This window comes from Biomphalaria glabrata, chromosome 10 (genome assembly GCF_947242115.1).
Source record: "Biomphalaria glabrata chromosome 10, xgBioGlab47.1, whole genome shotgun sequence".
NCBI classification, from domain to species: Eukaryota; Metazoa; Mollusca; class Gastropoda; family Planorbidae; genus Biomphalaria; species Biomphalaria glabrata.
The window spans coordinates 13205355-13233067 of NC_074720.1; the positions used below are offsets into that span (position 1 = coordinate 13205355).

The window sequence follows — 27713 nt, forward strand, 5'->3', positions numbered from 1 at the left end:
TATATCTACCTTCTCTGTAAGACTTAAAGATTCACTGACTGGTCACCATTCTGTCGCCACCATCTCTAGCTCAGGAATTTACGTCTAGGTGTCCGAGTCGCTGTCATCAATCTTACCAAGAGTGACAACTGATTGTGTCAAGGTCTGCTTCGTGTCTCCTACTGCCTTGACAATACCGTCTGTAAACTAACCGCTGTTTATTCAGTTTGAGTCTTAAGGAAACTCATTTTATTATTTAAAGGAAGGTTATATTTAAATTAACAATTTCCAAAGGACTATCCAGGTAATAACAACCAGTGAATAGTGTGAATAGTGTACATCTTATAGTGATTGCAAACATTCTTATAACGGAGGACTTTTACGTTTCATGTGTGAAATACTTCAAGACATTTCCCATGCATTGTAAAACAACTTATTACATTCATGAAAGCCAGGGGTTCTCAACCTGTGGGTCGCGACCCCCTTAAAGGTCGATTAACGATTTGCCAGGGGTCGCCTAAGACCATCGAAAATATGGATTGTTTTTGTCTATTCTTCTATTGCTGTGTGGATGTGGGGGGGGGGGGGGTCGCCGAAGAGTGAGATTGTAAAAAGGGGATCGTCGAGCTCAAAAGGTTGAGAACCGCTGAATTGTAAGCATAAACATTCATTACATAATTGAGGGAGGCGAGGTCGTGGGGTTAAAGGTCACAGTGTTCAATTTTTGATGGTTTACAGACTTTTATAATTCATTTCTTCTTACCAAATTTTCCATGCTGCAACTTTCATGCAACATTTAGAGCAATGAGTTATCAGAGTTATATAACAACAACAACAACAAAACAAAAAAAAAAAAAAGAAAAAAGAAAACAAGCATTAAAAAAATAATGCTTTTATGAAGTGCAATTGTATCGATTAGTTTGGATTGGATCAGTCATGTCATTAAATTTGTAATAAACCTAAAGTAATCTAGACTAACAACAATAAGTCTGTGCGATTAGAAATATTTCTAACTATTGTTTTTGTATAGCGCAATGTCATGCTTTTAGCTTTCTCAATACGCTGTGATCCTAGCACTTGTTTTGACCAATTGGGAAAATGGAGGGGGGGGGAGAGAGGGAGTATCTGGGTGAATGTTAGCGTTATCGCTTTTTACACGTGAAGCAATCCAGACACTCTTGAGACAATTAGTTCATTACATATTGACCAGACAAGGCTAACATGCTTACCACCAGGTATCTCTTACTAAGTTACTATCATGGCCGTAGCCAGATGGGGGGGGGGGTGAATCCCCCCCTCGAAATGAAATCCAGGGGGGGGGGGGACGGAATTTAGTGATTGATTTTTTGCTTTGATTTTTTTTTATCTTAGGTGAGATTTCAATACTAAACCATCACTTGCCCCAGCGCAGCCATGGGGATTTTGAGTTTAAAACCCCCTACCAGGGGGTTTTGCAGTTAAATTCCCCTCTTCTATAAAACAAAACAAAGCAAATAATGATGCAAACGACAATCCCAAAATTCTATTAGAGCATAGCTAAGGAATTAAAACCCCCCACCGAAATTTACGATAAAATCCCCTCTTCCATATAAAAAAAAAAAGCAAATTATAAGCTTAAAATTCTATGAGTGTAGCCAAAGATGGTTTGAAGCTAAAAAAAAATACCTCTTCATTTATAAAAAAAAAAAGCAAAATAAAAAAACACAAAATGCTATGAGCGTAGCTAAAGAGGGTTTTGAGTTTAAACCCCCTTTCAGCGGGGTTTGTAGCTAAAAATTACCTCTTCAATATAAAAAAAGTAAATTACACACTAAAATTCTTTTTAGCGTAACCAAGCCGGGGGAAAGTTCTGAGGTTATATTTATATATAGTTCACAATATGGTCTTACATTTATTAGAAACTTTCATAGCAATAATTTATTTTTTATTTCTAGAATTGATTTACTGCTTCGATACTGTTTTGAAACACTACAAGCTATTAGTACAAAGTTAGTTCACGAAGTGAAGACAGTAGAAGAGAAGACACAAGCAGAAGTGAAGTAACCATGAAGACATATCATGTCGGTGAGTTGTCACAGACAATTTTTAATTCGCATTTTTCTCGCTTTCAGAACGAGTACATTTAGTGTACAATCATCTCATTATTTCATCATTTCCTCATTTCATCCTCATCTGTCCCTTGACTTTCGTCGTAGAGGTGCTGTGACAGTAGAGGTGATGTGACAGTAGGGGTGCTGTGACAGTAGGGGTGCTGTGACAGTAGAGGTGCTGTGACAGTAGGGGTGCTGTGACAGTACGCGTAATCAAATCTCTCCACTTTTCCCAGTCAGCTGTTCTAAGCAAGGTATCAAGAGAGAGGCCGGTCCATTCTGTTAGGTTATCCAGCCAGCTTTTCTTTGGTCGACCCTTTTTTCATGTTTTCTCCACTGTACCTTGGAGAAATACTTTTGATAGTGAGTCTTGTCTTAGCTTTCGTCTCTTAGAGTTCTCACATTCCATGTTCCACTAACTGGGCCTATGTTTTATAACTTTAGTATTTTAAGGTATGTCTCAGTAGCATACTTTTTCACCCTGTCGTTTTAAATGCGGGCCTCGACCGATCCGGCATGGTTTTCAATGGGTGAATCTTTGTCGTAGCATTTCTTTGGACTTAATAGGTCTTTGTGCACAGACCTATATATATATATATATATTATATGTAGACTGGAAAACGGAAACAAATTCTTACCCGCGATTAATCAACTCACAGACCTGTATATAATAGATTGTTATGTATTAATCACAGAACTATATATTCACTCAAATTCATGAAATAAAGCCATTTCATTTTAGTTTCCATTAAGATACTATTTCGAAAATCTTAGAAATAATTCACGTCTATTGATTTTTGTACATTTAAATAGATTGATTATTTAGATCTTTTTAGATTATGTATCTAAAAATTGCAAAAATAATAATTATGAGACGAGAATGCTCTTTTTTTTATGTTCAATTGCTAGATCTAAATCTAAACATTAAATTATAGGTTACATAGGTTAGGGTTGAACAAAAACAACTTTACTTCTTATAACTACTTTACAAAACAACGCCTAGTTTCAACTTTTAAAAAAATCACATTTTTTTTGTAGTGTTAGAAGATCTCCATGTCCAGTCTAGATATAATATATATAGGGCTGTGGTCTTGGAGGCACCCATCTCCTCTCCAAGACCATTTTTTTCCTTTGGATTTTCCCCCCGAAGATGTGTTAAATATAGTTTGGTTCACATTAGGCAAGTTTGTGTTTAGAAAGTAAAGTCAATTTTTTTGAGAGCAATTAAAAAAAAAACACACATAGCAGAATGCTGTTTACAATTCCTCTCAAACAACATAATCCAATTATGTACATAGAGTAGATGTAACATGTCCAGCTAGTTAAAGTGTTAGGGTTAGGGTTAACCTAACCTAATGGTTGACATAGAGTAGATGTAACATGTCCAGCTAGTTAAAGTGTTAGGGTTAGGGTTAACCTAACCAAATGGTTGACATAGAGTAGATGTAACATGTCCAGCTAGTTAAAGTGTTAGGGTTAGGGTTAACCTAACCTAATGGTTGACATAGAGTAGATGTAACATGTCCAGCTAGTTACAGTGTTAGGGTTAGGGTTAGTGTTAACCTAACCTAATGGTTGACATAAAGTAGATGTAACATGTCCAGCTAGTTAAAGTATTAGGGTTAGGGTTAACCTAACCTAATGGTTGACATAGAGTAGATGTAACATGTCCAGCTAGTTAAAGTGTTAGGGTTAGGGTTAACCTAACCTAATGGTTGACATAGAGTAGATGTAACATGTCCAGCTAGTTAAAGTGTTAGGGTTAGGGTTAACCTAACCTAATGGTTGACATAGAGTAGATGTAACATGTCCAGCTAGTTAAAGTGTTAGGGTTAGGGTTAACCTAACCTAATGGTTGACATAAAGTAGATGTAACATGTCCAGCTAGTTAAAGTGTTAGGGTTAGTGTTAACCTAACCTAATGGTTGACATAGAGTAGATGTAACATGTCCAGCTAGTTAAAGTGTTAGGGTTAGTGTTAACCTAACCTAATGGTTGACATAGAGTAGATGTAGCATGTCCAGGTAGTAAAATTTCCCTATCAATGTAAAAACATTATATCAACGAGTGTAATGACAAACGGAGATTTGCTTGTCATGTTGGAGATGACAAAGTTTTTGAACTATGTCTTGCTGAAAAAGTTGTTGAGCAATGAGCAGGACCTTGTCTTTATAATACGTCAAACAATCTAAATTTAGACCAGAAACAACGTGTCATAACTCAGATTGTAGGATAAAGCTCCTGAGGCAGAAAACAAACATAGACATAAACATTTTTGACTCAAAAACTTGTTAGTGCTGTCTGTATAGTCGTCTAGCTATGTGTCCGTCTTTGGGTCTGTCACGTTAAGATGTCAATGTTGTAAAACATGGCCTGTATTGAGTTTGAAATATTACAACGATTACTTAGGGTCTTTTGGAAAGTAAATCTTTTTTTCCTGAACCTGTCTTTAAAACAATGCCAATAAGTCTGAGATGTCCAACGGCTAGTTTTGATCTTACGAACGCAAGTGTTTTTGTCGCTTAAATCTAAGACTCTGTACGTGTAGGTTGTATACAGGAAAATAAACATAAACAAATAAGATATAATGATATAATATGAGATTAAGTTGTTGTGTGGTTTGTGAGCCTCCTACAAGCTCCTGTATAACATAAACCATGTGTTATTATCTTGTATAGAGGGACTTCTACAGTTACGTAGGGCAGGGCAAGTATTCCGTATGGTTAACGAATGTATGCATAAAGCAAGTCTTTTTTTGGTGAGCTGAAAGGAGGTCGACGTAACGGGGGTGCCTCACGGAAACGCTTTAAAGACAAGTTTAGGCGTCAACTTGCATTAACTGACATAGAAAAGAGCACCAGGTTGCAGGCGGCTTCAGAACGAGACAGCTGGAGGTCTCTTACAAAGGCCGTGGGATACACATTTAGGACCAAAAGAAAATTCGCAGACGGCGAAAAGTAAATCTTAATCGACCACCGGTGGACAATGCTTATGCTTATGGCAAAATATGTAGGTCGCACCTGAGGCTGTGTAGCCTACGGAAATACTGCATTTCTCATTAATCTTCGGACTTGAAGACAAGCTTTATTATCTTGCTTTATGTCGTTTTATTTTAGATCAGTGCTTCATCATAGTCTAAAATTTGTTAAAATAATAAAACATAGGCAAAGACTTTAAACTATTATTATGATATTAACAATATAAAATAGGTCATGATTATAGTATCTTCACATTTCCAGCATCAGCTCTGATGTGCTTCTTAGCGTTGCCTTTAATGACCTTCGGCTGCTTGGAGGAATGCATGAGAAAGTTTACTGCAGAGATGTCTGCCTTTAATTCAAACGAGACTACCAATGGCACAGCACAGATGACATCTAGCTTCTGTAGGTACGTAGAACACTTAAAAAATATTTTAATTTTTTTAGCGTTACCTTTTTTACTGTACTGTAATTGTCCTTGGACTCCAATGACCAGAATATGTTAAACACAACAGTCACAGACACAGCCCTGGAAATACTAGGGAAGCTCCGCCCACCCCAAAAACCCTGGGTAACAAAGGATATACTCCAACGGGAGCTTTAAGGGAAAATGTTGTCCGACCCAAAATATGTCCACGAATACAAAAGCGTCAACAAACGGATTAGAAAGGGAATGAAAGAAGCGACGAAAAAGTGGATAGAAAATAAGTGTCAAGAAATTGAACAGGGACTTAACAGGAACGACAGTAAAAAATCGGACCAACTAGTTGAGGACCTCACTACCTCAAACAATAGATGCTTAACTGAGGAAAAAGATGTGTTAAAAAGATGGACGGAATATTGTTCAGAGTTGTTGAACTTTAAAATCTCAGGAGATACAGAGATACAAAATTTACAACTCTTTCAAAACTATAGCACCATCAGTCTCATAAGCCATCCCAGCAAAGTACTGTTAAAAATTTTATTAAATCGACTAAAACCAATAGCAGACGAAATCATATTAGAAAAACAAGCGGGTTTTAGACAAGGTCGCAGCACAACAGATCAAATCCTAAACCTCAGAATACTCTGTGAAAAATATCTCCAAAACCAAGAGAATCTTATCCATGTCTTTATTGATTTCAAGAAAGCTTTCGATCGAGTATGGCACGGGGCACTGTAGGCGACAATGGAAAAGTACAACATTAAAAAAAAAATTAAAGTTATCCAGAACCTCTACAAAGATGCCACCAGTGCGGTGTACTTCAACAATAATATTGGGGACTGGTTCAAAACCACAGTTGAAGTAAGACAAGGCTGCCTACTTTTACCAACACTTTTCAATATATTCCTTGAAAGGATAATGGAAAATGCTCTCGATGGCTATGAAGGTACTGTAAGCATTGGAGGAAGAAGAATTACTAACTTGCGCTTCGCAGATGACATTAATGACCTAGCAGGGACAGAAGAAGAGCTAGCTGACCTGGTGATGTGCATTGACAAGACTTCCGCAGCATATGGTATGCAAATAAATACCGATAGAAACCAAATTATGACCAATAGCCAGCAGGGCTTTATAAGGAGAGGTGAAAAGCTGACTAGTGTTAGCAGCTTCAAATACCTCGGAGCTATTGTCTCAGATGAGGGAACGAAACCCGAACTATTGACCCGAATTGCACAGTCCACAGCAGCCCTTTCTAAAAATAATATGGAAAGACAAAGGTTTTTAGACCTCGGCACCAAAATCAAACTGATGCGCTCCCTGGTCATGGCCACATTTTTATATGCTTGTGAGTCTTGGACGCTGACTGCAGAGCTAGAGAGGAGGATCTTAGCAATTGAGATGCTACAGAAGGATCCTGGGTATCACGTTCAAAGACCGCATCACAAACCAAGAGATTAGAGACAGGGTTACTGCAGCGATCGGACCCAATGAGACCTGCTAACTTTAATAAGAAAACGCAAGATCTTCGGGGCTCGCAAAGACTTTCCTTCAGGGAACAGTACCAGGAAAAAGAAGAAGAGGCAGACAGAGAAAGCAATGGGAGGACAACATAAAAGTATGGACGGGCCTGCAATTGAAAGAGGTTCTAAAGAAAGCAAAAGACAAGGAGGAATGGAGAATGACGGTCGACAAGTCTTGCTTGGTGCCCCAACGGTCCAACAGACTAAGTCAAAGGTAAAGGTAAAGGTAAAAGGTATTTTGTCCACTAATTATACATATTCAATAAAAAATGTTAAGGTGCATGAAAAAGATTAGTACTGATTCATATATCATTCATAAATGTGTATAGACTAGTTTCATCGATTCTACCAAAACTTTTCGACCAAGTGATAGTGAGTTGTAGAAAGTACCTCCATCACAACGAGTCTTCATCAGTTTAAGCTGCAAAATTAAGTACACTACTTAAAAACTATTGAACTGACCGACTACTCTTGATAATAGAAAACTTGTAGAGTTATCGAACTTAAACAGAAAAACTGATAATAAATCTGTAACTAGTTTTGACAGACCAAAAATTATTATAAGTAGGATGTATAACTCCACACTTTCAACATTGTCTATGTTTTAGAACTGACAAGTGTCTTCTTTGTCTATGTTTTAGAACTGACAAGTGTCTTCTTTGTCTATGTTTTAAAACTGGCAATTGTCTTCTTTGTCTATGTTTTAGAACTGGCAATTGTCTTCTTTGTCTATGTTTTAGAACTCACAAGTGTCTTCTTTGTCTACGTTTTAGAACTCACAAGTGTCTTCATTTCTATGTTTTAAAACTGGCAATTGTCTTCTTTGTCTATGTTTTAGATCTCACAAGTGTCTTCTTTGTCTATGTTTTAGAACTCACAAGTGTCTTATTTGTCTATATTTTAGATCTCACAAGTGTCTTCTTTGTCTATGTTTTAGAACTCACAAGTGTCTTCTTTGTCTATGTTTTAGAACTGGCAAGTGTCTTCTTTGTCTATGTTTTAGAACTGGCAAGTGTCTTCTTTGTCTATGTTTTAGAACTTGCAAGTGTTTTATTTGTCTATGTTTTAGATCTCACAAGTGTCTTCTTTGTCTATGTTTTAGAACTGGCACGTGTCTTCTTTGTCTATGTTTTAGAACTCACAAGTGTTTTCTTTGTCTATGTTTTAGAACTCACAAGTGTCTTCTTTGTCTATGTTTTAGAACTGGCAAGTGTCTTATTTGTCTATGTTTTAGAACTGGCAATTGTCTTCTTTGTCTATGTTTTAGATCTCACAAGTGTCTTCTTTGTCTATGTTTTAGAACTCACAAGTGTCTTCTTTGTCTATGTTTTAGAACTCACAAGTGTCTTCTTTGTCTATGTTTTAGAACTGGCAAGTGTCTTATTTGTCTATGTTTTAGAACTGGCAATTGTCTTCTTTGTCTATGTTTTAGATCTCACAAGTGTCTTCTTTGTCTATCTTTTAGAACTCACAAGTGTCTTCACTGTCTGTGTTTTACAACATAAACTTGAAACTCTGACACCAATTTAACATTTCAGGTTGATGTACAATCACATCACGTGCTATTACAGCGCTATGGACAGATGTTCGCCGGAGGTCAAACTTCTTGTAAGGAGCATGCTGGACATGTCCATATTTCCGGAATATCAACGAAAATGTAGTCAGTATTATTTTGGTAAAGCTTAGAGCTTAATTGTAGAACTAAACAAATAATATGTATGTTTTTTTGTTGTGTACTGTTGAAAAGTTGTATACAACCCAATAGCAATACTCAAATCCCTGACTATCCAAAATAAATGCTCATAATATGCCGATAGAGTTGCATAGCATCTGATCTTCTTGGTGAAAATATTGAAAGCTGCCTTTATATTACCTGCCTGAGTGCAAAACTTGGGGGGCCGATTCTGAATTTGTGTAACCCTTTATAACTATATTTAATTGCTCTTTTATTTTTCAAAGTTTATGATTGAAAATTCTGTATTATAATTCCAAGTTCTACATTACAAGATCAATATATCTATTTTCAAAGTTGTCTATAATATTTCAAAGTTGTATATTACTATTTCAAAGTTGTATATTACTATTTTAAAGTTGTATATTACTATTTCAAAGTTCTATATTACTATTTCAAAGTTCTATATTACTATTTCAAAGTTCTATATTACTATTTCAAAGTTCTATATTACTATTTCAAAGTTCTATATTACTATTTCAAAGTTCTATATTGCTATTTCAAAGTTCTGAACAACATTTTCAAGCTCTCTACTAACTTTTGTTTCAAGGTGGAGTTTTCAGTCCGGGCACCAACGACAGCTACTCTCAGGGCACCGTCAATACGTCTTATGGAAGCGTTACGCCCCAGATAGGAGCTACACCAACATCTGGAAGGCTGCTTCTGATCTGCAGAGAGAGATCAATGAATTGCCAGTCACAATTCAACAACAGCGTCAAAGCTTATGACCTCAGTAGGAACGTGTCTAACCTATGCCAGTACGCTTTTTTGTTTGTTTTTAAATTAATAACTGACTCTATAATGAGTATACGAATTTGATCTTTATCATTCAGCCGTTATTGTGATAAGTGTCTCTTTCTTCGTGTTTAAGACAGCTAAGTTATGTATTTCATATAATGTTTGAAAAAAAAAGCACTTCACACTCTACATGTCTGTCGACAAGTGTTCAAATTAGTTTCTTTTCAGATGAGATTTTAATTACAAAATTGTTTTTCTGGTGTTTTTGTTTTAGATCTCTAGAGAGTTTAACTCTGTGTTACGTGAATCTATCGGTGTCCGAGTGTGGTCATCTGGTCAACAGGAATATGCTGAAAGCCATGCAAGGGCAGCATGGTGGCATGTGCTCTGCCAGTGAGTATTGACGTCAGCATTAAAACTTTCAAAAGCCAACGTCAAGCTTTAAACTAGATTTATATTCGAGGCGCTACCGATTTCTTTTGGATGGATTGATTTTGCATTGTTTTACAAACCTTTTATCAACCAACTCACTCACTGTGTCTGTCTGTCTGTCTGTCTGTCACGTGATTTCTCCCCTTTTCCATTCTCGGATAAAAAGAAACATGAACCATAAAAAAATATAACCAACTGGTTAATTAAATAGTGATAATAAATTAATTCTTTTTGATACCAAACAAGGGCAAACATATTACAGTATTGAGATATATAACTGTAAATGTGGAGTTCTTTCTTTGGATAAATATTTTTTATATTTTGTTTGTCTTAAGTTCTAATTCTTACTCATTCAACCTAATTGTATGATACAAGCTTCAAAATATTCCACACATATGCAACAATTTTATTCTCCAAAATTCTATTTTTTATTTAACAAGAAAACATTTAAAGCCACACACGTACATACTCTCACAACAAAGCATTTCAACAATAAATGTACAAGAAAAAAACTTTAAGGCTTAAGACTTCATAAACTCTCAGCTCGAACGGATTGCAGGTGCTGCAATCAAAAGATGACATTTAGGTATAGCCACAGATGGACCATTTTAATTTTTGGAGTAACTAATCAAGTTGAAGCACTAGACTGGCTAACTAGTTGGAAAGTAAACAAAAATATATTTAAAAAAAAAAATAAATAAATTTGTAAACAGCAAGAGAAAATTCTCTCGAGGCGGGGTGGACAGGAGAATGCCAACTTTGTACCCAGAGTGATGGACGCTAGCCACATAAGCAAGAAAATGGTATAATATATGGGGCTGCCGTATTACACACTACGCAATAAAAATAAAATAGCTGGATTGCGAATTGTTCAGAGGTCAATTTTTTCTAACCTGTAGAAAGATTTCCTTTCGTCTTATTAGTAACAACGCCTTTAAATCACGAAGTCCAACGCTGTCCACCCTAACGTCCACAGATGCCCAGGCCAACACCGTGAACATGATGGAATGTGCGAACAAGACGATCAAGTGCTACTCCATCTTTAATTCGTCCTTCACCCCTGCTGTTGGTGACTACAATCTCATGATCATGTGCAGGTGAGTTCTTCAGTCTGGCCTTTTAGTAATGACAGGAGAAGCTGTCCAGAACATCATTTTTGTAAACGATTAGTGAAGTAATTCGTCCATTTTTTTAAATGACCAGTGTACAGATTAGTCCAATTTTGTTGTTTTTTTCTGAAATGACCAATGCAAAGATTTGTACAGTTTTGTTCTTTCTGAAATGATCTGTGCGGAGATTTGTCCAGTTCGTTCTTTTAGAAACGACCAAAGCAGGGGAGCTGTCCACTTTGGATACATATTTTTTTTTGTAATGATCAATACTGGTGGTCGTCCTGAGCTGCTTTCTCTTTCTGTTCCACGTTCATTTCTATAACCTATAAAATACAGATGTCATTAATTCTGTATCATTGAATCTGCATCAGTTACAGAAGACTACTTCTGGTACCAAATGTCATTATGTCAATTGATAAAACTATGTTGAGTGACGTTGGGCTCAAGATTTACATATTGTTTTACTGTAGGCATAATCTGTAATCAGGATGAGTAGATTTCTTTCTTACATCTTGAGTAAAATGACTAAAAAACTCTTCTTGTAAAAAAACAACATAAAAGGTTTATTACAAATCATATCTATATAAATAACATCCAATGATCAATATACTTACAGTACTCTAAGAATAACATTCCTGTGACATAGTAATAAGCTTCTTTCTAGAAATATATTGAAAAATGAAAAAAAAACAGTTCACAAATCAGACGATGCGGTCTAAAGGGCAAATGATGTAAGGGTCATCCGATTCTGTGGCCTATGGTTTACAAGGATGTCATGTGGCCAGCACAACGACCCTTTACTTTTCCCCAATTAATATCAGGTATCCATTAGAGCTGGGTGGACTCAGAGGTGCCCTTAATATCCGCAATTAAAAATCACTGTCTTCACCAGAATTCGAACTCGAGACGCTCCGGTTCGGAAGCAAAGCGCTTTACCACTCAGCCACCGTGCCTCCATTGAACGATGTAGAGTAACCAAAATATTAAGCTTCTAACTTTTAAAACGACTAGCTTTCAACTTAGTGACTCCTTACATCTAACTCTGGACTCCTTAGAAAGTTACTTTTTTTATGGCACCAACTTTGAGTTGATGACAACAGGTTATTAAAGATTACGTGTGGAAATTTGAATGCAAATCTCTGGCGTCTTCTAGTTGATAAATCTTGAAAGCTAATATTGAAGTGTTTATTTAAGATTATTCTAGTTTTTCTTTTTTCGTTTGAACCTCCAGTGCAATAGAGAACTACACAAAATGTATGCAAGAAGTCAGCACAACAAGCCACTGCTCCCAGTTCACGAACCAAACATTGACCAGCATAAATCAACTGAAGAGTAGACACAGGGCTTACTGTGGAGATGGTATACCAATTTACTAAGGATTAACAATCTGTAGCACATACATTTTTTTTTTCATTCTACTAGAATGTGCTATTATAACTAAAGGTTTTATTAAGTTTCATGGGATAGTCTCTAGAATAGATGCAAATATAAACCACTAGATTGTTGGTGTATTTGGAGTACAGAATAGGAAAGTATTGATCATATACGTTTACAAACCGTAAGATAATTTGCGCTCACTTTTAGAACTGAAGACTAAATTTTCTAAGCTCTACCGCTTGTTAAACTTGTACTCATTAAAAATCAATCACATGATTGTTTTAAATTAAAGTGACATTTTTTAAATTATTTTTTTTATACCTAACTTTCTAAATTTTTTTTAAAAAATTTTGTTAGTAAAAATCAATGTACGAAAGAACAGATTATAGTCACCTACTTAGGTCTGAAAGGGGGAACTTTACTTTTACTTCTTGAAGAGAACATGAAAATAATCTAAGAACGTCTGGTATTAAGTCTGTCTGGTACAAAGTTAGAACACATGAGTTCTCCCACTTTGCGTTCTCGGATTACTTTGGGAAATGTCTACATTTTATACATCGTTCCTAACAAACATGAATCAGTTAACAAAAAAAGTAACCAATAAGTTCATAAAATAGTGGTGATTGTTTGTTATAAAAAGGGAAATAAATCTTACAACATTGAGAGATTGTTGTAAATAGCGAGTGCTTTTTCTTAGATAAGATATTCTCAACGTATTTAAAAAATAATCTACTTGTTTTTATCTATTTATTGATTTCCATGTTTATAGATTTTTATTGATTTCTCTGTTTATTGATTTAATTAGGCTGCTAATTTCTTTGTTTTCTCTATGTGTTTCTTAAAATCTAATTTCCCCCCAGATAACGGTCAGACGGCTATCCGTTGTGCTGGGAACTTTCAGACCTGTTACTCCGAGTTTAATAAGACATTCTTTCCAACACTGCACTCTGGGGACATGTCTTTAATGTGCAGGTGAGTACTGACTTTTTACTTTAAAGTGTAGGTGAGTACTGACTTTTTACTTTAATGTGTAGGTGAGTACTGACTTTTTACTTTAATGTGCAGGTGAGTACTGACTTTTTACTGTAATGTGCAGGTGAGTACTGACTTTTTACTTTAATGTGTAGGTGAGTACTGACTTTTTACTTTAATGTGTAGGTGAGCACAGTTGTATATTATGTCCTCTGTTTGTAGGTGAGTTTGTGTTTATATTGGCTTAGTTTATTTTACACCTATCTTTCTATCTTATATGGGTGAGTAAGATTAACATTGTTTAGGTTACATTTTACAATGTATAAATCAATTCTACAGTCTTTAGGTTACATTCTACACTGTCTAGGTTACATTCTATAGTGTTTAGGTCACATTCAACAGTGTTTAAGTCACATTCTACAGTGTTTAGGTCACATTTTACAGTGTTTAGGTCACATTCAACAGTGTTTAGGTCACATTCTATAGTGTCTTGTTTCTAATAAATGTTTGAATGTGTTCAGCTGTTTTATAACAGTTTACTATTCATGTCGTGTCAAGTATATTTACAACGGATCTCTCCACCTGTAGGCTTTTATACTTAATTTTTCTTTATGATCGTATCAGAAACATTTAAATCGATTAAATTATAGATATTAGCAACACCAAATCTAGTCACCTGTTATTTTGTTATAACTACATTGTAGTAATGTAATGAAGTAACCCCGACGCAGCTTGTTGAGCTGGGATTTGAACCCTATCAACCATCATACCTCGATGCACTGTTACAGAGTTGGAACTATTATTTCTTGCAAGACTATAAACATTTTTTGTTTTACTGTCTAGCTCACTGGACAAATATTCGTCATGTGTCTCAAGACTGTCTCCAACATGCAGCCAGCAACTTGACCAGGTGGTCAGATCTGTCCAGTTCATGAAATTACAGTTTAGAGAGCAATGCCATCCAAGTAGGTCCAAGTCTTAATAACAACTTAGTTTTCATGCCTTCCGCTACTCAGTTTGATTTGTTACCTGACATACTGCACTTATCCTTAATCTTCGGACTTGAAGACCATTGACTTATTCCAATGATGGGATATAAAGACAACCATAGATTTTTAGAACAGCATAACTCATCACTGGTTAGGATACTAGAACGTAATGTTTATAGCTTATATCAACTCAGTATCTGTCGGATAAAACTTTTATAGTTTTGTACACACAGGTTCGGATCAAGTTAAAACTTTCAACAATTATTTAGTGTACCTAACAAAACATCAATCCATAAAAAACACGATTACAAAGAGAGTTTGGGTTAAGAAAAAAAACAAACACTTGATTTAGTCTCCTTGAGCAACCTTGAGCCCTGAGTTTAAACTCAGTGACAGAATCTTAGCGCATTGAGAAAGTTAAAAGCTTAGAAATGCACTTACAAAATAGGATTTCTAAAACTATTTATAATTGCATAGATTTTTTAAATAAATAGTCTTGATCTGTTACAAATTTAATTACAAAACTGTTCCAAACTAATTGATACCATTGTTGGCCATCATGAGCCGTAAAGCGACTATGGTTCATCTGGAACCCTTTTTTTTTTTTTTTAAGGATTTTAACGTGTTGTTGATATATTTGTTTATTATTCATTTAGAAAAAAACAACAACAACAAGGTTTGATTAAAATGATTGATACAATGAAAGGGCAATAGCTTTTCATAGATTACGCCAACCTGTAAATTGTTGCAATATATACTATCAGCAAAATAAACCTTGTTTTTACTTTTATTTTTTATTTTTTGGGTTTTTAGTGCTTTCGTATAGTAGCATGTTCATTGCTCTATGGTGCAATATTTGTTTGTGTTCGAAATTGGATATTTATAAAATTTTCAAAAGTAAAAACGTTTGCTATCAAGTCTAAAATCAAGTTTGCTATATGATAATATGGGATTGTCATTAAATGACTGTAATTGTTTCTCAATACTGTTCTACTAGAATCTCTCAGGTTATCCAACTGTTCCGAGGTCGTCTCCTGTTCCACGTCATTAATGAGAAATTTTTCTTCTATTCTCTCCAGTCGTAAACTCTGTGGGTAAGTAGCAGTCTTAACCACGATAGTCTTAACCACGACAGTCTTAACCACGACAGTCTTTACCACAACAGTCTCAACCACGACAGTCTAAATCACTACAGTCTCAACCACGACAGTCTTTACCACTACAGTCTCAACCAAGACAGTCTTAACCACTACAGTCTCAACCACGACAGTCTTAACCACTACAGTCTTAACCACGACAGTCTCAACCACGACAGTCTTAACCACTACAGTCTTAACCACGACAGTCTTAACCACTACAGTCTCAACCACGACAGTTTTAACCACTACAGTCTTAACCACGACAGTCTTAACCACTACAGTCTTAACCACTAAAGTCTTAACCACGACAGTTTTAACCACGACAGTCTTTACCACTACAGTCTTAACCACTACAGTCTTAACCACTACAGTCTTAACCACGACATTCTTAACCACTACAGTCTTAACCACTACAGTCTTAACCACTACAGTCTTAACCACGACATTCTTAACCACTACAGTCTTAACCACTACAGTCTTTACCACGACAGTCTTAACCACTACAGTCTTAACCACGACATTCTTAACCACTACAGTCTTAACCACTACAGTATTTACCACGACAGTCTTAACCACTACAGTCTTAACCACGACATTCTTAACCACGACAGTCTTTACCACGACAGTCTTAACCACTACAGTCTTAACCACGACATTCTTAACCACGACAGTCTTAACCACGACATTCTTAACCACGACAGTCTTTACCACGACAGTCTTAACCACTACAGTCTTAACCACGACATTCTTAACCACGACAGTCTTTACCACTACAGTCTTAACCACGACATTCTTAACCACGACAGTCTTTACCACGACAGTCTTAACCACTACAGTCTTAACCACGACATTCTTAACCACTACAGTCTTAACCACGACATTCTTAACCACGACAGTCTTTACCACGACAGTGTGACAACCATAAAATTTAAAGACTTGTTAAATGCGACTTTTTTGTTCTCTATAATTTGTCGAGATTCGGAATTTTTGAAATCGCTACTGTGGTGAACCCTCTATTGTGGAAGCCCTGGGGCAGAAGCCTTGCCTGCCCTCTATTAAATCCTTAAATTGATAGATTGATTAATAGATAGATAGATAGATAGATAGATAGATAGATAGATAGATGATAGATAGATAGATAGATAGATAGATAGATAGATAGATAGATAGATAGATAGATGATAGATAGATAGATAGATAGATAGATAGATAGATAGATAGATAGATAGATGATAGATAGATAGATAGATAGATAGATAGATAGATAGATAGATAGATAGATAGATAGATAGATAGATAGATAAATAGATAGATAGATTTTTATACTGTTGAGTCTTTTTTTTCCCTTGTACAGAACTTACAGCGAGTATTTCCAGTGCGTGGCTAAAGGCCTGGAGGCCTGCAAACTTCCACAATCTACCACCGGCGTCGCTTTCATTGATCTTGGAGACATGCTCCAGAACTACTGCGAGAATAGTGAGTTTTTTACAATGACATAATGTCAAGTTCTCATATTGCAAAATATGGGCACTGGATGTGTAGCACATCTCTCTGCTCTACGGGTTCAGCATCTATTTCATCGACTGAAAGGGCGGGTTGGGAGCTAGACCTTCGTCGTTTAGACATTCTCTGCTCCCATTGGTCAATTTATTATAGATTATTTTGGTTTTGGTTTTGCTAGTATATTGCTACCACCCTCTTTGGCTGGATATTGTCACTGCTTTAGTTAACCACATGCAAAGGCTAGAGGAAGGGAGTATATTTTCCAGGCCTCAGCAGGAACACTCGTGCAAAGATCTGCTAGGAGAGAGTGACAAGCTAACAGGGGAAACGGAACAATTTCTAGTTTAGTAGCTACTAGATATTAGAAGAAAACTTTTTTTAAACGAAATGTAAGAATGTAAGAATACGTTTACCATTTTTTAACAACGAAATTTAGTAGGCAGTGGTTTGTATTATTTAATAGCAACTATCAACACCTAATGCAGAGCCAGTGGCGTATCTAGGAATTTGCCATCAATAGGTGCCCCGGAGGGGATGCTTTACCTCTTTAAGGGTCCCTGCATTTTGTGTAATATTTATTGTAAAAAACAATTTTAAACACTCATTTGGTGTCCCCCCCCCCCCCTCAAATGGGATTTTTAAATTCTCCCCACCGCCATCTTTACCACTGCGCAGAGCTGCGGCCTACATATCAATAGTCATGCTAAAAGCTTATTGTACTCTTGACCCAAGGGACAAATTTCTTTCAAAGGCTAGGGATGCTTTGGAATGGAGCCCCTTCGAGATGATCATTCAATTACATCCGATTTATTTTTTTTTGGGGGGGGGGGGGCTCCATCCCGTTTTGTTCTCCCACAATGTATTGAGCCAATAAGTGCTGCAATGCCGCCATTTCCCAGAGTGTGATTCTTTTTACGACATTGAAATAACCATAGAAAGTGTCAATCGTTAGGTGGAATGCTATCATACTTACAATGAGCAATTTTGTAGGTAGAGAGAATTATTGTATATCATTATAGCTAGCAGAACATAATTTCTGATATTGGAGCTGAAAATGTTGAAATGTGTCTACGTGTATGTTGACTTATGGACGGACTTGTCGGGGGCCACCTTCCAGTTTTATGATAACACGCTCTCTTTGTAATCTTGTTTTTATTCTTATTTTTATGATATCGGGTTAAATATTCGGCGGTCACTTTCAGTGCCAGATTTAGTCTTGTTAAGTCCCTAAGGTATTGAAGATATTGCGCCCCATGCAAGGCATTTTTTTTTTGTTGGCTCTTTTCTCAATAGGATTGAAAATATCCCTGTAACCATTTTTGGGCGCCCCAAGCAGGCGGTGGCTAAAAGCTATTTCTTATGTTTCCTACAGGTAAATCTAGCAATGGTTTCTATGAAGCTACACTTTCTCGATTGCTAGCCCTTCTATAAAATTACATCGCTTCTCTATTAAAATTGTAAGGTTATATTTTAAAGACTTACCTCATTATCTTTGGGCCTATCATTAGAAACAACAATTCGATTCTTAAAAATTATTACCTGTTTTATAATAGTAATTTTTTCTTAATACCAACCCAAATCTAATGTTCTTTGTTTTCTTTGTGCATTGTCTATTGTTTCATTAAGTATCCTTTCCGTGTGTGACGGAAGGTTCTCTAAAAGTAATGATAAGAGGTCAGTTATATTTTAGGAAGACACATCAGCTACGCACTTTGATTGGTTCTAATTGTTTATTTTGATTGGAAACACCCTTTCCTTTCTAAGCTGACCGCATTTTAGCAATCCAAATAGCACCAGGGTCAGCAACCTTTTGAGTCGGTAGGGTACAAAACTACATTTAAAAAAAAGTCAAAGTTTTATAGAGCCCCAAAAAGTTTTTCTTGCCAGCAATTAATAGTACGCGAAAGCTTTTTTATTTAAAAAAAAACTGAATTATTTATTGATAAGAAATATATCTATTTATTCATGTCTATTTTTTTTCACACGGATTAGATTATATATATATATATATAATTACTTATTATTTAAGTAAAGAATTAAAACAATGAAACATATACTTACAAAACTAGCTTGTACTTCAATAACAAACAACTGAAAAAACAAATTCAATAGGAGTCATAGCTTCGCATGACTTTAGAAAGTTTGGATACATTTGGCTCATAACTTATTTTTAGTTTTAAACACGGCTCTAAATTTTCATTGTTTAGTTGACTTTTTGCTTTACTTTTAATTATATTTATGCAAGAGAACGCTTTCTCGCACGAATATTCCGATCCCAAAAAGTCAGCACTCCAAGCGTTAACCTCTTCACATATTAAGTTAAGAGACTTATAAAACTTATTTGGACAAGGGATTCTTTAACATGGTTGGTGTAAAAGACTTTTCAAAGAAGAAAGTTCAAGAAATTTACGCCAATGCAATTCTAGCGTCTCTCTGTCTTTGCGACTGAACGCTCAAATCTCCATCGTGTTATAGCTCTGATGAACTATTTGGCTTGAGGAGAACTATCCCCTAGCATCATAGGAAACATCTGTTATAACATCCCAACTCTAATATGGAGTTTTAATTTTTTGTCCTTTAAAAAAATATCCGAGCAGTGTCTCTAACTGGGAAAACTGACTGTCTATGAAAGCCACGGTTTAAAAGAAAACCTTCGAACTGGTATCTGTTTTCAGTTTGTCAGTTAGTATCACCCTTCCTCACCAAATGATTTAACCAATCGAAAGTCAGTGGTTCAGGTTCTTATAAATTTGTTACTTTATTGATTCACCCTTTGTTTCAGCACTAACGCTTAAAGCTCCACTTATTATTTCATTACTTGAATACTGCCTGGTAAAGTTCGTTTAGACTTTATGCTACAAATGCGCAATGAGGCGGACGGTGTTTAAGTTTGCTTAGCGTGTCTATGTTTGAGTGTTTGGACGGTGGACTTAAAGTTATTTAAGAAGTAACTGATCCTATAATTATTTTTTGTTATAAGTTATTTCATTCTATTCTATTCACTAATCCGCTACTATGATGTTTAATGTACAGTATCCAGCAATCCAAAGTTGATCCAGTGTCCAGCCTTTGTGAAGTGTACAACAGCTGTCTCCATGGCCTTCTCTCCTTCCATCAAGAGTATGTTTGAAGGGTCCACCTGGTGCACGTAAGTAGAGGCACAGAGTCCAGGGTATTAGAGAAAGTTTACAGTAATAAGGATTTGTCTTTAGTGTTAGACTCAAAGCTTCAAGTGTGGCAGCACTACTGAACCAAACTCTCTACATCATTTCTACATTTACATGCCAGTTTTCAGCAAAGGCTTGGCCTGACATTTATTTGTATCAATTTTCATATGGGGTATTACATCTGCAATATTTTAAGTTTCAATATCACTGCCTGGTATGGCAATCTGAGCATTAAAAATAAAAATAAACTTTATAGAATCCTAAATGCTGCTGGTAAAATCATTGGCAAAAAACAAACCTCATTTGGGCAGTAGTTTGAGACAAACATCTATAAAAAAGCTAACAAGATCCTCGAAATAAAGACTCACCCTTTGTGTCAGGATTTTGTGATTTTACCATCACAAAAGAGATACAAGACACCGATAGCAAAGACAAACAGACACAAACACTCTTTTGTTCCCCTGGCAATCAAATCATTAAATAAGAACAATCTGATATAAACTTTGTCACATGTAAATTATGAGTGAGTCTGGTGTGAATGTACACTTTGGTTTCTTATAGTTATAATGTTTTTTGTTTGGTGTAATGCACAAATTGTAAGACAAATTTCCGTACGGACAATATAAATTATTGTTGTTATTATCGTTATTACTACGGTGAAGTAATACATTCTGTTGTATAATTTTCTTATGGTGTCATCTTGTTGGGTAATAAATCTAGTTTTGTAATTTTCATATGAGGTCGTACAATTCAATAATAAATCTAGTTTTAAAATTAAATTTTTATATAACCCTAACCCAATTCAATAATAAGTTCACTCGAGCACGAACAAGATAAAGAGCCAAGAGCCATGCGCTCACCTATGCACCAGATACCCTGAATAAGAGACCCCCATTTGTACAGAACCATGCTAAGATTACTTCCCTTATAGCACTTGAAAAGAAGCGGGCAGTGCGTTTTAATGTCCAATTTAAACCAATTGTCGCACACGAACCAGTCCTCTCTCTCAAATCCTTGTCCCGATCATCCTTCATGCAGAACGCGACATTCATAAAGAATGTGGTCAATTGTTTCTTCGTCCTCCATGCAGTGGCGACACCGATACGCCTCTTTTGGGTGTAAGAGTGTCACTGTCTACTTGTCACTGCTTGGGTGTCAAAAATGTTTAAAATGTGATGTGCAGAATCTTTTTTTTTTAAATCGAATAAAACAACTAAGAAAAAAAAACTTTCCAGGAGTCACATTAGGCTCTAAAAGACTGAGTTCTACACATCCTCCTGAAACATACTAAACATCTCAATAAAACATACTAAACATCTCAATGAAACACACTAAACATCTTAATGAAACATACTAAACATCTCAATGAAACATACTAAACATCTCAATGAAACATAGTAAACATCTCAATAAAACATACTAAACATCTCAATGAAACATACTAAACATCTCAATAGAACATACTAAACATCTCAATGAAACATACTAAACATCTCAATGAAACATACTAAACATCTCAATGAAACATACTAATCATCTCAATGAAACATACTAAACATCTCAATGAAACATACTAAACATCTCAATGAAACACACTAAACATCTCAAAAAAACATACTAAACATCTCAATGAAACACACTAAACATCTTAATGAAACATACTAAACATCTCAATGAAACATACTAAACATCTCAATGAAACATAGTAAACATCTCAATAAAACATACTAAACATCTCAATGAAACATACTAAACATCTCAATGAAACATACTAAACATCTCAATGAAACATACTAAACATCTCGATGAAACATACTAAACATCTCAATGAAACATACTAAACATCTCAATGAAACACACTAAACATTTTAATGAAACATACTAAACATCTCAATGAAACATACTAAACATCTTAATGAAACATACTAAACATCTCAATGAAACATACTAAACATCTCAATGAAACACACTAAACATCTTAATAAAACATACTAAACATCTCAGTGAAACATACTAAACATCTCAATAAAACATACTAAACATCTCAGAGAAACCTACTAAACATCTCAATAAAACATACTAAACATCTCAATGAAACATACTAAACATCTCAGTGAAACATACTAAACATCTCAATAAAACACACTAAACATCTCAATGAAACATACTTAACATTTCAATAAAACATAGTAAACATCTCAATGAAACATACTAAACATCTCAATGAAACATACTAAACATCTCAATAAAACATACTAAACATCTCAATAAAACATACTAAACATCTCAATGAAACATACTAAACATCTCAATGAAACATACTAAACATCTCAATGAAACACACTAAACATCTCAATGAAACATACTAAACATCTCAATGAAACATACTAAACATCTCAATGAAACACACTAAACATCTCAATGAAACATACTAAACATCTCAATGAAACATACTAAACATCTCAATAAAACATACTAAACATCTCAATGAAACATACTAAACATCTCAATAAAACATACTAAACATCTCAATAAAACATACTAAACATCTTAATGAAACATACTAAACATCTCAATGAAACATACTAAACATCTCAATGAAACACACTAAACATCTCAATGAAACATACTAAACATCTCAATGAAACATACTAAACATCTCAATGAAACACACTAAACATCTCAATGAAACATACTAAACATCTCTATGAAACACACTAAACATCTCAATGAAACATACTAAACATCTCAATAAAACATACTAAACATCTCAATGAAACACACTAAACATCTCAATAAAACACACTAAACATCTCAATGAAACACACTAAACATCTCAATGAAACATACTAAACATCTCAATAAAACATACTAAACATCTAAATGAAACACACTAAACATCTCAATGAAACATACTAAACATCTCAATGAAACATACTAAACATCTCAAAGTCTTTCCAGATGAAGAAACAAGAGAAGCTATACCTCTAGAAGTTTTATTCCTTGTGCGTTACATCTCCAGCTATATGCAGCTGAATGTTGGCTGTGCTGAACATGCTTTGCAGTCCTCCGGATGTTTTCTGGATGAAGACGTTCAACTCCAGAAGTACATTGACACCATTGACCGTACCAGAATGTCTACCTGTAAGTGATCTTCTTATTTCTCTGTACAAAGGTGGGACGGAGCCGGGTGCGTTGGGACAGCAATGTTCTGGCTACAAGTTGAATAAATATGTGGTGTTTAGTCCGTTTTCTTGCTTTCACTCGCTCACACACATAGCATCCATCTATCCATCAATCCATCCATCTATTCATCAATCCATCCATCTATTCATCCATCCATCAATCCATCCATCCATCCATCTATCCATCCATCCTACTTTTGAGTCGCCTGCCTTTTGGTTTTTGCCGGTAAACTATTTTTGCTCTTCTGTTCTCTGACATTCTTTCTGGGTGGCTCACTCAGCGAAGTCTTTTTTATTTCCATCACTTAAGATTGGTCTTCCTGTCATATCTCACGGTTAGTGCGTGTCCTTCACACAGCAATACTCACCACATATCATTCTGAAAGTACACACGTACGTTTATTTACTCATTGAAAAGATGAAAGCGTTGGTTCATGTCCATACATAATCGCTAAAGCCGAGAGACAAATGTCGAGACATAGGAGAACATTCTTGCACCAGCTACAGAAGTTTACCGAGCTCTTCCAGTCGAATGTTCACAAGTTTGCTTCATCAACCAACTCAGCCTGACCTATAGACCTTCATTAAAGCATCAGTGATCTATCAGTGTACTGACTGCAGTGTACTTTAGTTGAGTGTCTGACATAAATCTTACATCGCCTGGTCCGGCTTACGGAATCAATACATTTCAGAAATCGACACTTAGCTAATTATTATTAACATTATGAATTAATAGCATTATATTTATAACCAAGAAGAAGACAGCTACAAATACAATTAAATCCGCAAACAACATAACTATTACAACAAATTATACGTCGATGTACACTATTACAATATTTGACACAAATGTACACAATGCTCGCCTTAAAAATCTTTGAAATAGTTTGCTCCAAAAAACACATTGATACAATCAGAGTAAAGATTTCCATCAGAATGTTGAAAATGTTTCGAATCTAACTAGATCTGAGTATCATAGAGAAATGTTTCGAATCTAACTAGATCTGAGTATCACACAGAAATGTTTCTTCATGTTTACAGGTGGCAAAGAGGTCAAGGGTTCAGAGGTCGGCGGTCAGCACGGTAATAATGGTGAGTTGTCTTCTTTGTTAGGGTGGTTAGTCCAACATTATCTTTATCACCATTATCGTGCTAAGTATAAAGCATCCTCCAGTATACTTGCCAATGACAACTAAGATACTAAGCTAAATATAAATGTTTATATGAAAGGGAGATTACTGCAAAAATACTCCTTGTACCAATTATTACGCATTTTGTTCTTGGTGTCATCACAGTGCCGTTTTTACAGTTTCTCTATTCAGCTAGCACATTCATGGAAACTGGATTCTTCTGGGTAGGTGGGTGGACACATTAAAACAGCTCTAGGGAATTTCCCATCAATTTGACAGTCGATGTATATCTTTGTGAAAAGAGTAACTAGCTTGTTGATCATACGGAAAACTTTAGTTTCATTTATAGGCTAATTTCCACTTTTAAAAATCTAACATTCAATAATCGCATTATAAGTTGTATAAAGTAGGTATAGTCTATTTTTTGAAGTATTTATTTTATAAATTATAAATTATTCCTCTATTTTTAAATAAGCTTGTAACATCCTCTGTTTGAGAGTGTTTTTTTAATATTATATTTATGTTCATAATATTAAAACATAATGTATCGTTTGTTTCATAAGCACCGATAGTCAGGATGTGACGCAATACAAAGAAAGCCTTTTGTTCAGCTTGATCAACTTTCATAAACATCACATTATATCAATTCAACATATTGTCCCGAACACTACAGTATCAAATACTCTGTCTCTAACAGAACATAATAAGTATGTGCCTAGTTAGATCTCACCACCACCACCCCCATCCCTTTCACAACAAGATACAAAAGTATAAAGGTAGAAGTAAATGTCCAATGTTATTTACTATGTTCTAATTTTTATAGCAATGGAAAAGAACTCACAATGGTTCTGGTTCATGTCAAGTTTCGTTGTCCAAATTGTGAAGACAATGCAGCAAATAACTGGACATTTCAGTGGAAACAAAATGTGTTTATATATTTTGACATGAAGTCCACAGTTGCAGACCATGGTCCAGCAAATATTTCAATCAACTGGCTCTGTCTTTGAAAGTGCTCAAGAAAACGAGCATTTAATTATTCGGAAGTTTTTTGTTTTTTTTTCAAGCTGAAGTAGATTCCAAAACAAACTATACTTTCTGGCAGGTTGAGGACATCCAAACCATCAAACTGTTTCTTTTAATCAATGAAAATAATTCACCCTGATTAAGAACCCAATCAGATGAGCTACAATTAAAAAATATTTTTTTTTCCTCCAGGTTCTGAGGCTACCAGGTCGTTGCAGTACTTCCTCTTGGTAGTATGTCTCATCATGTTGGCAGTGCGGTTTTAAAGTCCTCAGATGGATACCATTGGTATTCTTATTCTATCTGAACGAAGACAATCAAAGCAAATCATTAGCTGTACATAATTCATTAGGGCTTATAAAAATATATTCTTTGATATTTTTGTCTGATACTATTTGTGAAAATTTTTATTAGAATTTCGCCTATATAGGGAAGCGACCATTGCTGTTTATATGTAAACTGTATTCTCATATACGATTGTCACTCACTGTACTTTATATATCATTCATATAGAACAGATTTAATATTAAAACATAAGCAGTGGCGTAGCAACAATGGGGCGAAAGGGCTTATTGCGCTTGAGCTCATTGGCATTGGGGGGGGGGGAGATATAAGAAAAACACAATTTTTTATTGTAATATTGAAAGCTATAAAATGTATATCCTCTACTAGTACTTGGTTGTTACTACATCAAAAGTAATTACGCTAATACTTGAACCTGCCTTTTGTACATGTATTAATTCGACTCGATTTTGGTCTTCAATACATTCATCTACAATAATGTTCTTGAACCCAGACTCATGGTTACGTTGCAACGCTACTGGTGTATATCACATAATGTTTTAGTCAATTTCAACTAAATCTATTGTGTATTACTTCTCTCTCTCTCTCTTTCTTTCTTTTTTCTCTCTCTCTCTCTCTCTCTCTCTCACTCTCTCTCTCTCTCTCTTTACCATTCTAAATGCAGTGTGATGAAACGCGCTAATTCAAAACGCATCCCCCACTTTTACATGATGTATACAACCAGCGTCATGTCCAAGGCCTTATGATTCCACTGATTGTTACAAAAGTCTAATATTGTAATACATTCAAATGTCTCTTGTAGGTTGAATAACGTAATGATCCATGCTTGTATAAATCATGCCTGTAAGTGGTTGATAACCCGACATCAATGATTGATCATGCCAGGATGTCAGTGATTGATGGGCGGATGTCAATGTTTAGTAACAGAATATCAATTAGGATGACCGCAAGTCAATGATTGATGACCGGATGTCAATGAGAGATGACCGCATGTCAATAATTGATGACCAGATCTCACTGATTGATGACGGTATGTCAATGTTTGATGACATGTCACTGATTAATGACCGGTTGTCAATGAGTCATTGAATGAATGTCAATTATTGATGAACCGATGTCATATATTGATAACATGATGTCAATGATCGATGACCTGTTGTCACTGATTGATTACAGGATATCAATAATTAATTATCAGATGTCAATGATTGATGACCAGATGTTAACAAGTGATGACTGTATATCAATAAGTAATGACAGGTTGTCATTGAGTCATTAGTGTTCATACTGTAACTGAGAATAATTTGTTTCACTTATAATGAACTGAACCTTTCATCCCTAGCTAGAGACACAAATCACATGTCTGAACTCTCTATCTGACCAGGCCATGTACTCTCAATCTGACAAGACTTGATTTTTCAATAAAGATCCAATTATAAGTTTAAGCCAACGTTTGTAAACTTACATAGAAATTTATTCAGTGCATTATCTTGTCTCTTGTAGACGACTGGTTCAAAGGACTGAAAAGTAAAATAGTGTATTGTTTGTTTTGTAAATCGTGTGTGTGTGTGTGTATGATACAGAAGAAGAAAACATCTATGTGTGCGTGTGTGTGCGTGTAACCACAGTACAATCTCATGTATTTGGATCGTGTCCTTGTGTAAAGAATAGATGTGGCTATGTGTGGTTGAGTGGTCAAAAATTATTGGCTACCCATCAAAGGGGCTCGAGTTCAAATCTCTACTAATGAGCTAAACTAGCAGAACAAATATATTAAACGTTTATAGTGGGCATCTATTTAGATCTGACAGATATAGACTATATGATCATATCTGTATTGAAGTTTCGATAGATTTTTGTTTATTATGTACAATAGACATTCATAATTGCAAATAATAAACTTCTAATTGCAATCAATAA

General features: G+C 35.3%; 1 protein-coding gene across 3 annotated transcripts; it reads left to right on the forward strand.

Annotated features, from left to right (window-relative positions):
• Window positions 1–27713, forward strand: LOC106052440 (uncharacterized). Of its 3 annotated transcripts, none has more exons than XM_056043712.1 (16): window positions 1–283; window positions 1914–2043; window positions 5309–5456; window positions 8530–8666; window positions 9274–9481; window positions 9736–9854; window positions 10870–10990; window positions 12237–12364; window positions 13243–13354; window positions 14198–14319; window positions 15341–15437; window positions 16837–16958; window positions 20019–20133; window positions 23175–23296; window positions 24379–24429; window positions 25683–27713. In XM_056043712.1, the coding sequence occupies exons 2-16, from the start codon at window positions 2025–2027 to the stop codon at window positions 25754–25756; spliced, it is 1695 nt and encodes a 564-aa protein (XP_055899687.1). In that variant the 5' UTR covers window positions 1–283; window positions 1914–2024; the 3' UTR covers window positions 25757–27713. The 3 variants fall into 3 exon arrangements, with proteins under 3 accessions (XP_055899687.1, XP_055899690.1, XP_055899688.1); XM_056043715.1 differs by having other exon boundaries at window positions 5–283; window positions 8530–8651; XM_056043713.1 differs by having other exon boundaries at window positions 267–402.

Bases quoted from the DNA above. Each gene is read 5' to 3' on its own strand.
- LOC106052440 (XM_056043712.1), top strand. The intron at 10,991-12,236 runs GTGAGTTCTTCA...TTGAACCTCCAG, and splicing joins AATCTCATGATCATGTGCAG to TGCAATAGAGAACTACACAA. The intron at 12,365-13,242 runs GTATACCAATTT...ATTTCCCCCCAG, and splicing joins CAGGGCTTACTGTGGAGATG to ATAACGGTCAGACGGCTATC.